This window comes from Coccidioides immitis (assembly GCF_000149335.2).
Source record: "Coccidioides immitis RS genomic scaffold supercont3.1, whole genome shotgun sequence".
Taxonomy (NCBI): Eukaryota; Fungi; Ascomycota; class Eurotiomycetes; order Onygenales; family Onygenaceae; genus Coccidioides; species Coccidioides immitis.
In genome coordinates, this window is record NW_004504310.1 from 1,853,693 (window position 1) to 1,868,830 (window position 15,138).

The window sequence follows — 15,138 nt, forward strand, 5'->3', positions numbered from 1 at the left end:
ACCACCGCTGGTTCTGCCGCCACCAACCCGTAAACCAGCACAACAATCGCTTTGACGGCATTTATTACTGTTTCAACCCTACCTCTTTGGCTTCTTGTGTGCTATCCTAGTCTGCTAGTCAACCCCAAACGTTGTGTTCTCTTTTCCTTTATTGCCTTGGATTCCCTTTCCTCGCATCTGACCACGAAACCCCATGCAGTAACTACTACACATCCATAGGGTATTGCTCTTCAAGATGGTCCTGGATTATAGCAAATGGGACGCTCTCGAGCTGTCTGACGACTCGGATATTGAAGTCCACCCAAATGTTGACAAGCGATCTTTTATCCGCGCGAAACAGAACCAAATTCATCAGCAAAGGTTCCAACGCCGCCAGGAGATCGCGACCTTAAAGTACGAGCGGATCATAAACGATGGCCTTCTACAGCGCATTGATGGCCTGCTAGCTGCCTTGAGAAAGCACGAAGACAGCACCCGTCACCCAGACGAGCTTGTCTTCCAGGCACTGATCGAATCCGCTGGAGAACCAGAAAAGGACCAGCCTCCTCCCCCGCCGGAAGGAGTATATACACAAGAGAAAGACACTCCGAAGTTCTCGCAGATGATGGGCTCATTAGTCGATCAAGTCAAGAAGGAGCTGGATGAGACAAAGCCGGAAAATAGGTTTCATGGGTTCATCAAGGGAGTGGAGGGGCATAAGAACAAAGTTCTCAGCCTACAGCAGGAATTACTGGTGAAGCTCGCCCAGCTCGAGAAGGAGGAAAGCAGCAAGATAACTAGCGACAGCATCCATACGGGATTCAATAGCACATTCATTGCAAAACCTAAAGCTGAGCCCAAGCAGAAGCAGAAGGAGTCGACCGTCGAGTTGCTCAACGCGGGATCTCTGATTAAGGACGAAGCTGGCACAGTCTCCTCCGGTGCGGAAGCGGATGAAGAACCTGAGCCCGGGGATGAGGAAGAGATTAAAGTGACTCCTCTGGCGAAACAATTCGCAAAGTTGAAAGTCGGCGATTATCAAAGCACTTTACAATTCATCATGGATCATCCCGAGATTGTGACTGAGCGGAAGACGGATGAGCTCCTTATGGAAGCTTTTAATGGCCAGATGTCTGGAGAGGATGACTATGCACGCCAATGCGTTCATCAGGGTCTGCTTCTTCAATACTGCCGTGCCTTGGGACGAGACGGGGTGTCTCTCTTCTTTAAGCGGTAGGTAAACTCCATAGCCCTAATCTAATCCATTATAATTAACGTTTCATCTAGCATAACCACCAAGGATCACCGGGCAAACGTTCTCTTCCATGACGATGTCAACAGCACCTACAACAGAATCAAGACACGCGCCCATGAGCTGTCCAAGAAGTCCGAAGGCGTCGAACAAATCCAGCTCCATGCGGTCGACCCATCCACCAAAATTAACATTACTATCCCGCCAGCAGACAGTACCGACCCGCAACACATTGCTGCCCGCGAGACGTTCGAGCGCTTCCCGCCTGGCCTTCAACGTGCATTGGAGTCACAGAATCTTGATGAAATAAACAAAGTGCTTGGCAAGATGAGCGTTGACGAGGCTGAAGAGGTTGTTGAAAAGCTCGGTGAGAGCGGCATTCTCAGCCTCGAGGAGGGTATTGTGGATTTCACCACTGAAGAAGGGAAGAAGATGTTAGAAGAAATCGAGGCGAGAGAAAAGCAGTCGAAGGAAGAAGAAATCGGCGATCCGGAATGAGCCTGACGGCGACTTTTTGATGCGTTTGTTGATCTCCTATTCTCTTTGATTTGTTGAGATGCCGTCCACTAGTTATGAATTTTGAAAAATTACCTCATCCGCTCAATTGTTTCCTCGCAGCCGATGTTGTTGATCCATCTCCCAATTTTTGTTGATCTCCCACTTGTATCCTCTTCCGCTGCACTTTTAAGATGCATTCCAACAAAATGAAATAAGAAAACAGGCATAACTGTACACAGCTGAAATGATGTGCTTAATGTTTAAAAAGAGAGAATGAATGTGGAGCTTTCTTACTTTTGGCCGTGTTCGCCAACTTGGTTTTCAGGATCGCGCTCCGAAAAACCTAGAACCAAAGGTTAATAACAACCGGGATATTAACATTGTGATTGACAGCTGTCAGCCAGGGATGAGTTGTAGGGATGAAGCTTGATCTTGCCAGGGTACATCGTAGATGCATATCCCAAAAGAGCAGTCAAATGATTTTAAGCTATTTAGTAAGTACAAGATAAAGAATGAGAAATAGGAATAATAGCACATATATATGCAACAAATTCACAAATGTTAGAAAAAGTAAGGGAAGATCAAACATGTGGTATCATTAGAATCAAGAGGCCCATGGAGCTACTCAAGAATATTCGAGAGGAGCTACCGACATAATGAGCCGCGAAACCGAGAAAAAAGAGAAAAATAACAATCATAAGGCTCTTCGTGGTGGAAAAAATGGTCACACTACCAAAGTGCACCAAAGCACGCAACCTGGTTGCAAAATGCCCGACATGACGCGTCGAATAGCAGGAGGCCGGCTCATATTGCTGGATCTGAGACGCGTATCCATTGAGAATCCTCACGGGCTGGCATTATTGTTTAATGGATGGCGGTCAAGTCCCTGGTATAAAGAAGAGGCCAGGTATCGCTCATTATTTTCCATCCATATCAACGATAAATTTCTTAATCTTTTCACACAGTTTTGGCTGCTCGTTCCAAGGTTTGTACTTTCCTTCCAAATCGCACGCGGTCGATTTTAGTGCTCGCCAAAGATCCTTTTCGACATCATGGCCTATCCGATCTATCATTTCTTCTGCAGCACCCCACATCCGTTTCGGCTTGTTGTCCTGGGTCCACGCCAGACCCCCTTCGCCAAAGACCCGAACTGGCTCCAATTTTGGCAGATTGGCGTGACATGTGATAAACGTCCCCGGTGGCGCGTTCGGTTTTCCTCCCCATCCATAAACCTCTCCTTTTTTGAGTCTAGAATCCCACACTGGGTCTGCTTGCATAATGACGCCGCCTTCCCAGCCGCCGTCGGGCTTTCTATATCCAAATACACCAGGGCCTGTCGAGACAGCATAAAACGGAAGGTTCAAAATCCTCGCGGGAGCTATGAACGTCTCTTTATCACCTTCGCCAGGGTGTCCTTGAGATAACAAGGGGTAGTAGTGCGAAGGTCCGTAGAAATTGTAGTAAGCGGAGAGCAGGAGCATCTTGGAATGTGACTTTTTAGATACCAGGACCTGGCCTGATTCGGTGGAGGCGTGTTCGAACCCTTTGGGAAGCGGTTGGGATGTAATTTCGAAGAAGGACGGGTGATAGGTAACCTGCCAGAAATCTGGCCACGTCACCAAGCCGTGAGAGGCGAAGGGTTCGGAGGCAAAAAGGCGGGAGGGATCATGCATTGGGAACGCATCAGCGTCGAGGAACAGTACTTCTTCGAACGATGAGAATAGCAACGCAAAAATCTTAAATTGGTACTTTTTAAGGCCTTCCACGAGGGGGGAGTGGTCGAGGATCTTGGAAAGAGTGATACACCGGGCATTGAGGGCCGGAAAAAGCGTATCGCAAATATATTTATCATGCTCACTCGGGTCTGCGATGAAAATCTCGACGGGTAGGTTGGCTCCCGTTTGGCGTAGCATGTGCAAGGAGGTCACAACGACAGGCAGAAAGGAACCACCAGCAGTCGAAACAATGCCTCTTGTCCGCGGTTTATACGCGAGTCTGGGGGCACCCGGCGCCGACAGTAGCTCCATAAACCGTGAATGTGCCTTTTTCAGCTTATCCCTATCCCCCTGCTCCACCACAATGTGCTCTGGCAAGGTGACATTGTCCACTAGGTCAGGCTTGAAGCCGATTGCCGCCGGATGCTCCTCGAGTCTTTTCGGGGAGTTGCATGCTGGAGCAGTGGCTTTAAGGATATCGTGAAATTTGACCCAGAACTTCCCGTGATCCGCGGTCGACGGTCGGCTCGCCAGGCCCAGATTCTCTGGAACGTAGCTCCGGCGGAGGGTGAGGAAAAGGAGAATCGCGATAGTGAGTAGGAGGAGGCTCCGTCGACGAAACCGAGAACTCTGGACCATCTTTCCGTTCGAGATGTGCTCCCACCACAAAGGGAGCCAATCTCAAGAGCAAAATAGACAAAAACCAGCCAGCGAGCAGACCATGCTTGTCGGTTCGACTGGGATTGAAGCTGGCGGAACGTCGAGCAATGCAGATCGCGCGGCTGCTTATCTAATCGCCAGTTTGGGTGCGGATTCGACTGACCGCCAGCTGGCTGGGGCGATGAACCGACGTTGTTAGCAGCCCATCCAACGGTTGTTGACAAAATCTAGAGAGGGCGACGGCCCCTGATGGTTCCTGGCGACAGGCTACCAACCACGGTTGCTGACTCCATAGTTTTGGGTTGGCCAGCATTCCATTTTGTTTTCATCGCTGTAGTTCAACTCGTGGTGCTAATAATACTTTTACAAGTTTAAGTTATGCCCCCAAAAAATAAGCTGGGAATTTCATGCTCCGCACCAAGTTGCTAAAAAGCTTGTGTCCCGCAAATTGTTTTCGCGTTTGTTTCCTTTGGAGAACTTCGCGCCTTTTGCCATAGACTATTGTCTTCTAGCCTAGCTCCAAGAGGCCTTTCGTGGTACCTGTCTGCGCCTCATTACATTGACACCCCGGCTAATATTACTGTTACTTCTTAAGAATTCGTTATGTCCGAAGTTTCGAGGCTGATCAAACCCTCATTCCCTACCAGAGAAAGATGCTCTCTGCTAAAGGGCGCGTATATAGGTGCAGCACTAAGAAGGAAAGGTGTCGTGTAGGAGATTCAGAAAGGTACCTCCGTGAAGTGGCATCCTACTCTCCCGCAGCGTATCGACATATAGCAGTTCGGCCTCTGGACGAGTGTCACGGACCAATTTTCAAAGTTTGACCGCGGCACGTTGTAGCTCAAGACCGCGTGGATTTTGAAAAAGGAAAGAAGAGGTTATAGTTGGCTTACCGCTTTTCTTGCCGCCGAACTGCTTGATTCAATTTCTAAATTCCTACAATCTCTCGAAGGAGATCTTCCAAGTGAGTGGTGGCAAGCGACATATTCCCCCCTCTCAACCGCGGACCTTTCCGTCTGTCCGTGAAAGCTATCCTCAACGCATCTGCTGCATAGTTGGTTGATGATATCCTGGAATGCCTTGCTTGGCCATTTTTTTCCTTTCCCAACCGCGGGCAGGGGATTCACTGGGAGTTCTCGCTTCAAGAACGAGTGCTATATGAGGTATAATGGGAAGTGAAGTGAATCCAAGAAACAGGAGATGTCTACTCTATACCGTCCTTATTTTCCCTGGTGTTAACCTCCCCGGCGGCTGAGGGCCTGTCACATATTGTCTTATTTGAAGCGAAAGCTATTAAGGCTATTGAGTGCTCCGTCCCTAGTGGACATTCATGAAGGCATCTAGGGTTTATTAGCAAAATGTGAACATGGGAGAAACCCTGCTCTTTCCCCTATAGCACTACACGGCAGAAGCATCTTCCATGCCATCACGGAGTGCTCCATAAAGATTTGCTTGGTTCACGCTGCCTATGCGTTTTGTTGAGCCCAGGATACAAAGAACATGACGCATGACTTTCCGGATGTGGCCGAATCAACATGATTGCTGCACAATGACTACAGAGCACAAAATGCTCCATACGCACGACCAGCTAATTATTTATTGTCGTCCTACAGCTTTCGTTGCTGTCGTCAACAAATAATGCCGCGTTTTTAAAGTGATCTGGACACGTGACGCTCAGATAAGTCTCCGTGGCGCAATCGGCTAGCGCGTCTGACTGTTAATCAGGAGGTTGGAAGTTCGAGCCTTCCCGGGGACGGTTCCTTTTTCTTTTTCTTTTTTTTTTCTTTTATTCTTATTTCCCCTCCCTTTTGCTCTTCCATGTTAAACCCAAGTGATTTGTTAATAGCCTCTGGGGGCGTACGCACATCATTTAACATTGGGATAACCACCGGGAACTTTCTGGACACGGCACAACCTCTAAGTGAGGTGAGCGAGATAGTGCAAGCTGTCGGGCGATTCCTCACATATCATTTCAGCAGAGCCATGTTATCAGAATGCTTCTTTTTCTCCATTAGGGATGTCGGAGGTAGCAAGGTAAGAGTATTGCTGAATGGACAGGACCTGTGCACTACGTGTAGCAGTGTCGCCACATAGAAAGTGCTCGGGGTGAATTATATCCACTCGTGAGATGTGGAAATTGCGAGGTTTCCCAAACGCAATGCTCCCAGTCAAATCAAAGATACTTATACCGCGTTCGCAGATCGATCACCTAGCATTGTTCATCTCTCTTTTTTCTAGCTGGGCTATGAAAGGGTCTACATTCTCCGCGCATCAAGTCGTCGCTGTCGATCTTGGAATCGCTTTTCTAGTTGCGTCAGTTGGATGTTATCGAAACAGGGCTACCGTCGTTGGCTTCGATAAATTAGATGACTTGGAACCTTTTGGTAGGCTTCCAAAGAAGTGTTTGTCTCAATTCTCCCAGATCTACGGATGAAGTTGCAAATGCACGGTAAGCAGGCGATGCAATCGTCATCGAAGCCAATGGTGGTAGAGTAATACGTAACTGGGGAGAATGGAAAGGTCGCAATGGCCATGCAGGAATAGAGTTCAACCTCCACAGCCAAAGATCTCTTCAAGATTGACGAAAGATGCGTCGGAAAGCATCCTCTTCCCCCTCCTCGTGAGAATTCTTATTCCGCATAGGTTCTCTATGAATATGCCCTTAGTATTGATTGAGCTAACACTCGGGCTAAAGGCCATCAATTACTGGGAAAGCAGCAAAGCGGTTGGCGATTAACGATGACGCAACCATCTAGATCTCCAAGGCCAGAATTGACCAAATGATTCACACTTCGCATTCAGGCAACAAATACTCCAATAATGCGATCCTCCAGAACGAGATGGCACTTTGAAAGCAACAGGTTTCACAGATCCTAACCTAACTTGATCGTGCTTGAACCACCTTGCTAGTATTTCAGAGCATTACAATCGCAGTCTTCCATGCAGCAAACAATGGGCGGGTTTGATGCATTGAGAACTGATGAAGGGACAATTTGTCTTTTCCTAACTATTGGCAACACAGTCTCAAGTGATGGATATCATGAATAGGTCCGGCTTGACTCGAAACGTTGCCGCGAGGCTTCGTCAATCGGCCGACGAAAACAAGATTGGCCTTGAGATCCTCTTCTCCACTGTGTGGGCCATAGCCCTCCGTGAGTTTGCAGCGGCGGATGTCGTTTAGTTTGATGTTGGTGCTAATATTGATATGAGTACACATACCGCGGTTGGCAAACCGAAGGCGTCGGTCAAGTCCCTGTTTGGATTTGAAAATTGGCAGATCTCTCCCTCTATGCTAGAAGGAGCTGCCTCGTTCAACACGGCCATTTTCATAGTTTAAGGGGATAATGTGTCACTCTGAGATCCTGCCTCAAACATACGCAAATTACGTGGCGACTAGGACAGCGCAAGGCATCTTATCTTTCACGAGCAACCCCGGTCAGCTCATTAAGGAAGTCGATCGGGCTTGTCCACTTCAAATTGACCGGACTATCTCATGGCAGTGTTTGACCTCCGACATCATTAGCTTTTCAGCTCTTAGCTCAGCGATCGATTCGACGACCTGATGCGGCAAGCCAACGGGTGTCATAGTCGAACACATGGTTTATTGCTCCGGCGCCCATGTGCACAATCCAGCCCACATGGTTAGCCGGTCTTCCAGGGATATTGCACTTTGCTTGGTGTGTGTTTGACATTTAGCATTATGGAAGCCCTCAGCACTTTGATGGGTATCATGCTTTCCAACTTGGAGGCCTTTTCATCCAGCAGAGCTTGCCAACTCGTTCAAACCCGACATCATTCCAGTCCTGGTGTCGTTTACAATCTAAATAGTGCCGGCTTCATATTCGGCCGCCTGTCGTGGGCCGATGTCATCTGTAGACAGTAACTTTCTCGATAAGCTTGGGGTACGAGGAGTCAGCCAAACGCAGTCGGAGATTCCTGAAGGGCGAGTGTAGAAACAGAGACAGGGACAACCGCTGCTCGATGCGGTCGAGCTTCTTCAAGCGGCAATTCCTTTCTCGTTCATCCAAACTTTCCCAGACTGCCACGTTCCGTTGATTTTCAGCGAAAGGCATGGTCGCGGATCCTGGGATGATTTCATAGATCTGACGTGTACTGCCGGGTGGTTCACTACTCTGTTGCCAGTGGAGGTCCTTGTCGATAAATCCGGCGACTTGAAAACCATGGTTCGTGTCGTGAAGGAAGTTCGACGCGGAGCTGCGAAGAATTGGTGGGACTATTTCACATACATACCTGTATCACAATACAGAGGGACGGAGGGTGGCTGGCGGCATTGATATGATGGAAATCGGTTTCAACTTCGCCGGGTTATTTCAACACATTGAGAGCCCGGATTCGCTTTTCAGGCTGAAACCCATGAGCAGCCAAAGCTTGTTTGATGGTGCGGAGGAGCTTTTAGTGGCTGGAGATAAAATTCAGTTGTTCGCCCTTGGAGGCCGTCTTCAGTTTCATTTCACGCTTCCTCGCGGTCTCAATCAAGCACGCGACCTAGACCCGTGTGTGGGACATCTAAAGAAGTGCCAGGATATCTTGACCAATGAATACCAAGCCGTGTGATGTCAGTGTTTACATAGCATTGCTGAGCTGGTGGGTGTGAGAAATGTACGGTAAGTTAATTCTGGCTGTTGACGAGGCCATTCACTCAAAGCTTCCCACCGACCTCACCTCCAGCTGCTCTGGCCATAAGCCGAAAAGAGACCAGTTAATCCGCGCGTTTAACTAGGGGGGAGAGTCGCTGTAGGTTAATGGATGTCTGCTTCGCCGTCACTCAACGGGCGCCAGGAGTCTGATCTAAATCCTAGCGCCTGTTGTGCTTCTTCAGAGCTTGTCCTTGCAGAGGTCAAGGAGACAGGTATCTCACTCTTGCATGCTAGTTATGGTTCCAGTGTAGTTACTATGTGCTTCGTGGATTCTTCACCGAGGCCTTGATGAGTATACAGCCGTCATCTCCGTCGTACATACAAATGTATCCCAATCCAATATAGCTACTCATTGCCGTCTTCGCCCTGATTCCTCTTCGCCGTTGTGATTAGTATCGAAGGTCTCAGTAGTGGATATGCAATGTGAGTTCCTAACAGGAAAAGTATCAAATATCCAGCGGGTTACACACCGGTCCATCATTACTAGAGGATATTATAGAATGGCTGCTGGTTGTTGGCAAGCGCTTAGTATATTTAGACAGCACTTTAACCCCATGAATGTACGTACAAAGCTGAAAGATTTTTCGGTGCCAGGAAGTTTCACATTCTCCGCATCCAACGGATCATACGTCTCAAAAAGCAATGTGACAAATCAACAGAGCCGTGAGTAGACCAAAGGGCGGGGTTATTTGTGGTGATCAGTCGATCTGGCAACGCCCTTCCGTCGAGCATTTGGTACCGGTGAGCTGCACCCACCCAGCTGATGAAGAAGCCCTTGTAATGACCATCATCTTCAGGCCGCGCGGGTTGGAATCCATGCTGAATCCCACTCCATATGGCTATACTACGGGAGTGCACACGGTGTAAATCGACATGGAGCTCATCCAGGTCGATCACACGATTATTAACTAGTACATACGTTGGATGCGTCGGGGCCTTGTCCGATCGACATTAATGATGCGACAGAAAAACGATGCTGGGAGCTCAACTTTGCAGCCATGGGCGATGCTTCATCCTCCAAAACTCAAGAACTCAACTCAATTCGATAGAGGCCGCCTGGCCGCTGTGGTGTGCTGGAGGGAGCGTTTCCCTGCGCTAACTTTTAGTGCGGAGGGGACAAAGCGACCCTGGTCAGTGTGGGATCCAAGGGCGGTCCACTTGGAAGCCCTGCCCGGGTTCGCGATGGCAAATGATGCGCCGCTCTGCTGATTCGTCACGGCGAGGATCGCTGCGAGCTAACTGCCAGCTCCTGAAACAATGTCGCCAGAATCCCACGTCTCCCTTCGTTTCTCGCCCTTCTTTTCCGTCTCGCCTTTCTTTTTTTTTTTCCCTTCTTCTTCTTCTTCTTTTTCTACGCTGGCATTCTTCATTCGTTTCACTGCCAGTTCGTACCTGAGTAGAGGTCAGTATGTCGGGCGGGCTTTTGTCTCCGTCCCTCGCTTCTGATCATGGTCATACGTCCCTTTTGAGTCGGCAAAAGCTGGCCGCATTCATCTACGCAATTCTACCAACGGCCTTTCGCGATGCACCCAAGAAGACTCGACCCCTCGCGAGGACGGCGTACCTCGACGGTGTCCGCGGTCTAGCAGCCCTCGGTGTCGTCGTGCTGCACATGGTCCTGGGGTTTTTCCCCAACTCTTCGTACGCATACAATGGGACTCCCGGTCGGGACTCCATCTTTCAGATGCCTTTCGTTCGACTACTATATACAGGTCAGCCCACGATCTTCTTCCTCATTTCAGGCTACGTCTTGTCCATCAGCACGATAAAGAAGTGCCGCAACCAGGCTTGGGGCCCGTTGCAGCTGGACTTGAGCTCGAAAATCTTCCGCCGGATGTTCCGCCTCTATATACCCTCGATCATCGCCACGTTTATCCCGATGTTTATGGTTAGCTTTGGGCTCTTCCCCGACGTTGCCAAGTTCAACGACGAGATGCCGCACCATACGTTCAATATGGCTGCCCGCGAGCCCACATTCTTCCGACAGTTCTGGCTCTGGTGCAAGACGATCCCGCCGCTCTTCTGGCCTTTCGACTGGGAAAACTTTTCCCAGAACTCCCCGTACGCCTACCAACTGTGGACCATTCCTGTCGAATACCGATGTTCGATGATACTTTTCCTTTTGCACATCGGATTGTCCCGATGCCGAAGCAAGACCCGCCTCGTCATAAACGGCATCTTCTCTCTTTACTTCCTTGCCCTTGACAAGTGGGATGTTTTCCTGTTCGTTGCAGGAGCTTTCATCGCGGAAGTGGATATTATTAGGGAAGAGGCGTCCGAGGCCCAGCTCCCGAAGTCAGAAACGGGGGAGACTAAGCTCCCCAATGCGCCCCGGAAGTCCCCAAATCAATGGCTGCTGGTGGGCGGTGTCATTCTTGGCCTGTGGATTCTGAGCGTCCCTGCCGCAGATATCTGGAACGCATGGACTTTTGCTATTCTCGAGACGTGGGCACCGAAAAATTATAAGGGAATCTTCCGTTTCTGGGACGCCGTGGGCACCGTTATCCTCGTCTGGTCGATGACCGGTCTACCTTCGTTCCAGAGGTTCTTCACGCGCCGCATCTTCCTTTACTTGGGGAATATTTCTTTCTCCCTCTACCTCACGCACACGATCGCTCTCAAATTTCTGCTATATCCCATCATGCCATGGCTGTATTTGATTTTTGGCTACTCCACCCCTTTTCAGTATGGCCTGTCTTTCGCCATTGGCGGCTTCTTGACTGTCATGCTTTCATTCTGGATCGCGGACGTTTTCCAGCGACACATCGAAGAGCCTTCAGCCAGGTTCACGAAGTGGATTGACACCAAGTGCTCGGCCTCCTGAACATGGGGGCCGTCTCCAGTTATATCTTCGGCTACATGTGACGCTTGTGCGACGCGAATATTGTACCTTTTGCAAATATCACCTGGGTAAAGGCTAGGCTTGGGCATCTTCTTTTTACGGTGTTTATATATATATGCAGGACCTTTCTTACCGTTATCAATCTTCTTTTATTTTTTTTTATATTTATTTATTTATTTTTGGATAGAGATGGGTTTCGCTGTATTTCATGATGCTCCCCTTTTGGTTCCAGCCTTCTTCCTCAGCCCTTTTTGTTGACATGATCAATTTCGCTTGTCTTTTTCCCATTGGTTTACGCCTATTTTCTTTATGATTTCTATTTTTTGCCCAAGACCTTTGTCCCTTTAGGCCCCTGCCCACAAGCTCTGAGTGTTGATACAATGCTGCTCTTCGCCAACGTAATCCAAAAGCTGGTGCCCGTTCAAACCGGCACTGTCACACAACGCGTTCCGTATCCCACCTTCTCTGTAACCGCCAAACACGTTTTTCCTGTACCTCCAGCTGAGACACAAAGAGAATCTGCACGATATATTCTTGAGAGACAGGACGAAGGATTTTGTGGGCCGTGTCCCTGCCAAGACAGACAAGGTTTGCTTCCCAGACCTGGCTCAGCAATCCTCCATCCCATGCGGTCCTTGGGGGCATGGTTGGCCGAGACGCGTCCTGCGTCCCACAGTATCCATCCATCGCATCGTCATAAGATCAACATGGACGGGTTTGAAAATCAAAGAAAAGCGGTTTGCACGGAGCATATGTATGTACAGTACATACTCGGTAGTCTAGCACGTTGGACGGATGATAGAAAAATAGAAGCCGTCATAACTGCCATCTCTATACGGAGTACATCAGGATGAACGCGCAATCAACTGAAGGTATGCGTCAAAGCTTTGTCGAGGCAAACGTCTGTAGAATGGCCGTGTGGATTGTCGCGGCCAAGCGCCCCTCGCCCCATTTCCAGCGTAGTCAGGCTTATTAAGACGTCCCCTGAAGTGCCGAATCCGCTGTTTCAACGACGCGGGCTTGCTGCTGATCACGATAATCCGACAACCCTGCTCAACGCCTGCCCTGTGATCCTCGACTCTTGACGTGGACGCCGTTACTCCGTCCTTCGTCTGAAAAAAAAAGCAAAAAAAAAAAAAAAGGAAAAAAGACAGCTCTTGTACGGAGTACAGAGTGTCTATCCATCCAGGAGTGTGCCTCCTGCCTCTCGCTTTAGCTGTTGTCACTCTTATGTTGTCAGTCGCTTCCGTACGGAATAGCATCGTCCGTCGATCTGCGGGTATCGTCCCAAGTTCGCTCCTTTCCGGATATTGGCCCTGTCAGCATTATTATTTTCCCAAGACGATACGCCAAGGAATGGCAGTCTGAGGACAGGCGACGGGTTTCCAAACTGGCTAGAAAGCGAGAAGAATCTTGACATATATTCAGCCATGCCTCCGAAAAAACGGGACGATAACTGGATTGACGTGAGAGAGGGCCCCCTTCAAAAGAAACTGCTTTCTGGCACAGTTGCATATCTAACCCCTTGCGTCTGCACATAATAGGGCCTGCGGGGCGTTGCGTCCTTCGTTGTTGTCACGGGCCACCTCTGCACAGCGTTCGTGCCATACCTTCATTCTCCCGCCCTCTCCGAAAATGGGCCCATGTCCCTCTGGCAGCTTCCCATCCTCAGACTATGTGTCGGTGGCCGAGGAGCCGTCGCCGTCTTCTTCATAATCACCGGATTCGTTAACTCAATAAACCCGGTGAAAAATGCACGCAATAATAACACGCAAGTTGCCCTGACGAACCTGGCCCGGAGCTCCTTTACGCGCTCGGGAAGACTGGTGATTCCAACGAGTATTGCTACGATAATAGGGTGGTTCCTATGTCAAGTTGGAGCGTTTAAGTTGGCTAAGCGGGCTGATGCCGGCTGGATAATGAACGGCGGACATGATCCCGATCCTCTGGGCGAGTCTTTGGTGAAATTATTTAGGTCCCTGACCATCTACTGGAGTTCTGGCGGTGGAGAATATGATGCGACAAACTGGACCTTGGTCTATTTCTTGCAGGGCTCGTTCCGGGTGTATCTGGCGTTGCTGGCTATGACTTTGGTTACTGCGCGATTCTGGAGGATTATCACTGCGTTCCTGTATGCGTACGCCTGGATTACCGGTGATTGTGAGTGTTATTTTTCCTCTAGAACGCGTCAACAGATGCTAACGTTACTATCTAACTCAGACCTGGTTGGTATCAACCTTTATGCGGGTATCTTGCTAGCCCAGCTACAGGTCGACTACGGTTCTCGTGCTACAAATATACTCCCTAAGGTTGTTCCGAGCATTCTCATGATCTTGGGCCTTTTCTTTTGGAGTTTCCCGCAAGAGAATCCCCACTGGGCGCCCTGGTCCAAGATTATGAGGGATTCCTTCGTTGCAGTCACACCACTTTACACCGACACCAGTCGATACTGCGTCTCAATCGGCATCACGTTATTGATGTTGGGCATATTTTTCTCGAAGAACGCCCGCAAGTTTTTCACTTCACCAGTCCTGAACTTCCTCGGCCGGGTATCTTTCCCCGTGTACCTCCTCCACAACACGATCATTCGCACCGTCCTTGTCTTAATGGTTTATGGTCCCAACGTATCCAAAACCCCTGCCACAGACGACAAAGGAAACCCCACCATCGTGAAACGCATCAGTCCGATGAGCTTCCTTTTCGTTCTTCCAGTCTTTTACGCGATTTTATATGTAATTGCCTATCTGTGGACTGTATACGTCGACCCTCTTTGCGCCAAAATGGTGGATGCGATGAAAAATAGAATGTTTGTGGAGGAACAGAAACCGCAGGATAAAGTGGTCCCATTGACGCAAGTTGCATAGAGCCTCTCCGTCGAAGTAGAATAGGGGCAAGATTTCATTCTTTGGACGAATAACGCCTTGGCTGACTCGGGAGTCCTAGCGACTCGTACCTTTTTCGGAATTTATACCTCTAGATATAAACGAAAGATCTTACGGCAGACCTGGCCAGCACCCTGCATAGCACTAGCCATCTTTGTTGCTTCCCCCCAATCACACAGTCAATTCAGGCTTTTATGTCCACCCTGCTCACACACAGCATTTGGGTATAAGCGTATAGAGCATTTACCATCATCTCCTTTCCATATTTCTTTACTTTTGTGTACCTCTTTCCCCTAGTCTCTCCCGCGGATTCATTCAAAGCCAAGACTGCAATCTACTCTCCAATCTTAAGTGCATGGAGGCTGCAAACAATTTCTTGTTTCTATATTTTGTTTTTCTTCAAATGGTCTCTGGGCATTTTTCACTTGGGTTAACCTTTGGGTGTTAATATGTTAAGCGTATTTGTAGGTGTATAACGGGGAAACGGAACTGTCATTGGGCTACACCTATATATTTTATAAATTGCTATAACCTGTGCTTTTGGCCCTAGAATTTTGCCATTTGGCATGATACCGAGCTAGTACATAGAGAGTAATGCAACTGATATGGTGACTGTTTAGACTAATAGAGTGTATCCATTTCATCCAACAAA

At 48.9% G+C, this 15,138-nt stretch overlaps 7 protein-coding genes and 1 non-coding gene across 8 annotated transcripts; 6 read left to right on the plus strand and 2 right to left on the minus strand.

The window, feature by feature from the left end:
* The first annotated feature begins 31 nt into the window (after positions 1 to 31).
* CIMG_02423 (cell division cycle protein 37) lies at positions 32 to 2,029 on the plus strand. The gene is made up of 2 exons (XM_001248651.2): positions 32 to 1,212; positions 1,267 to 2,029. The coding sequence occupies exons 1-2, from the start codon at positions 236 to 238 to the stop codon at positions 1,727 to 1,729; spliced, it is 1,440 nt and encodes a 479-aa protein (XP_001248652.1). The 5' UTR covers positions 32 to 235; the 3' UTR covers positions 1,730 to 2,029.
* Positions 2,030 to 2,157: 128 nt separating this feature from the next.
* CIMG_02422 (alpha-1,2-mannosyltransferase) lies at positions 2,158 to 4,142 on the minus strand. The gene has a single exon (XM_001248650.2). It carries the CDS (start codon positions 4,081 to 4,083, stop codon positions 2,647 to 2,649), a length of 1,437 nt encoding a protein of 478 aa, XP_001248651.1. The 5' UTR covers positions 4,084 to 4,142; the 3' UTR covers positions 2,158 to 2,646.
* Positions 4,143 to 5,786: 1,644 nt separating this feature from the next.
* On the plus strand, positions 5,787 to 5,860 carry CIMG_15015. The gene has a single exon. It is a non-coding gene; the product is annotated as a tRNA-Asn (tRNA).
* Positions 5,861 to 6,750: 890 nt separating this feature from the next.
* Positions 6,751 to 7,911, plus strand: CIMG_12683 (uncharacterized protein). The gene is made up of 2 exons (XM_004445602.1): positions 6,751 to 7,260; positions 7,315 to 7,911. Exons 1-2 carry the CDS (start codon positions 7,136 to 7,138, stop codon positions 7,439 to 7,441), a joined length of 252 nt encoding a protein of 83 aa, XP_004445659.1. The 5' UTR covers positions 6,751 to 7,135; the 3' UTR covers positions 7,442 to 7,911.
* Positions 7,805 to 8,679, plus strand: CIMG_10949 (uncharacterized protein; the record flags this gene model as incomplete). The annotated part of the gene is made up of 3 exons (XM_012358956.1): positions 7,805 to 7,969; positions 8,058 to 8,332; positions 8,382 to 8,679. 3 exons carry the CDS (start codon positions 7,805 to 7,807, stop codon positions 8,677 to 8,679), a joined length of 738 nt encoding a protein of 245 aa, XP_012214379.1.
* A 1,491-nt stretch (positions 8,680 to 10,170) lies between these two features.
* Positions 10,171 to 11,586, plus strand: CIMG_02420 (uncharacterized protein; the record flags this gene model as incomplete). Its single annotated transcript, XM_001248648.1, has 1 exon — positions 10,171 to 11,586. One exon carries the CDS (start codon positions 10,171 to 10,173, stop codon positions 11,584 to 11,586), a length of 1,416 nt encoding a protein of 471 aa, XP_001248649.1.
* Positions 11,587 to 12,025: 439 nt separating this feature from the next.
* Positions 12,026 to 12,433, minus strand: CIMG_12684 (uncharacterized protein; the record flags this gene model as incomplete). Its single annotated transcript, XM_001248647.2, has 2 exons — positions 12,026 to 12,267; positions 12,376 to 12,433. 2 exons carry the CDS (start codon positions 12,431 to 12,433, stop codon positions 12,026 to 12,028), a joined length of 300 nt encoding a protein of 99 aa, XP_001248648.2.
* Positions 12,434 to 12,730: 297 nt separating this feature from the next.
* On the plus strand, positions 12,731 to 15,030 carry CIMG_02418 (uncharacterized protein). Its single transcript, XM_001248646.2, has 3 exons — positions 12,731 to 13,070; positions 13,149 to 13,764; positions 13,825 to 15,030. Exons 1-3 carry the CDS (start codon positions 13,035 to 13,037, stop codon positions 14,466 to 14,468), a joined length of 1,296 nt encoding a protein of 431 aa, XP_001248647.1. The 5' UTR covers positions 12,731 to 13,034; the 3' UTR covers positions 14,469 to 15,030.
* Positions 15,031 to 15,138: the final 108 nt, after the last annotated feature.

Bases quoted from the DNA above. Each gene is read 5' to 3' on its own strand.
- CIMG_02423 (XM_001248651.2), top strand. From the start codon at position 236: ATGGTCCTGGATTATAGCAAATGGGACGCTCTCGAGCTGTCTGACGAC. The intron at 1,213-1,266 runs GTAGGTAAACTC...CGTTTCATCTAG, and splicing joins GTGTCTCTCTTCTTTAAGCG to CATAACCACCAAGGATCACC.
- CIMG_02422 (XM_001248650.2), bottom strand. From the start codon at position 4,083: ATGGTCCAGAGTTCTCGGTTTCGTCGACGGAGCCTCCTCCTACTCACT.
- CIMG_12683 (XM_004445602.1), top strand. From the start codon at position 7,136: ATGGATATCATGAATAGGTCCGGCTTGACTCGAAACGTTGCCGCGAGG. The intron at 7,261-7,314 runs GTTTGCAGCGGC...TATTGATATGAG, and splicing joins TGGGCCATAGCCCTCCGTGA to TACACATACCGCGGTTGGCA.
- CIMG_02418 (XM_001248646.2), top strand. From the start codon at position 13,035: ATGCCTCCGAAAAAACGGGACGATAACTGGATTGAC. The intron at 13,071-13,148 runs GTGAGAGAGGGC...TGCACATAATAG, and splicing joins GGGACGATAACTGGATTGAC to GGCCTGCGGGGCGTTGCGTC. The intron at 13,765-13,824 runs GTGAGTGTTATT...TATCTAACTCAG, and splicing joins CGCCTGGATTACCGGTGATT to ACCTGGTTGGTATCAACCTT.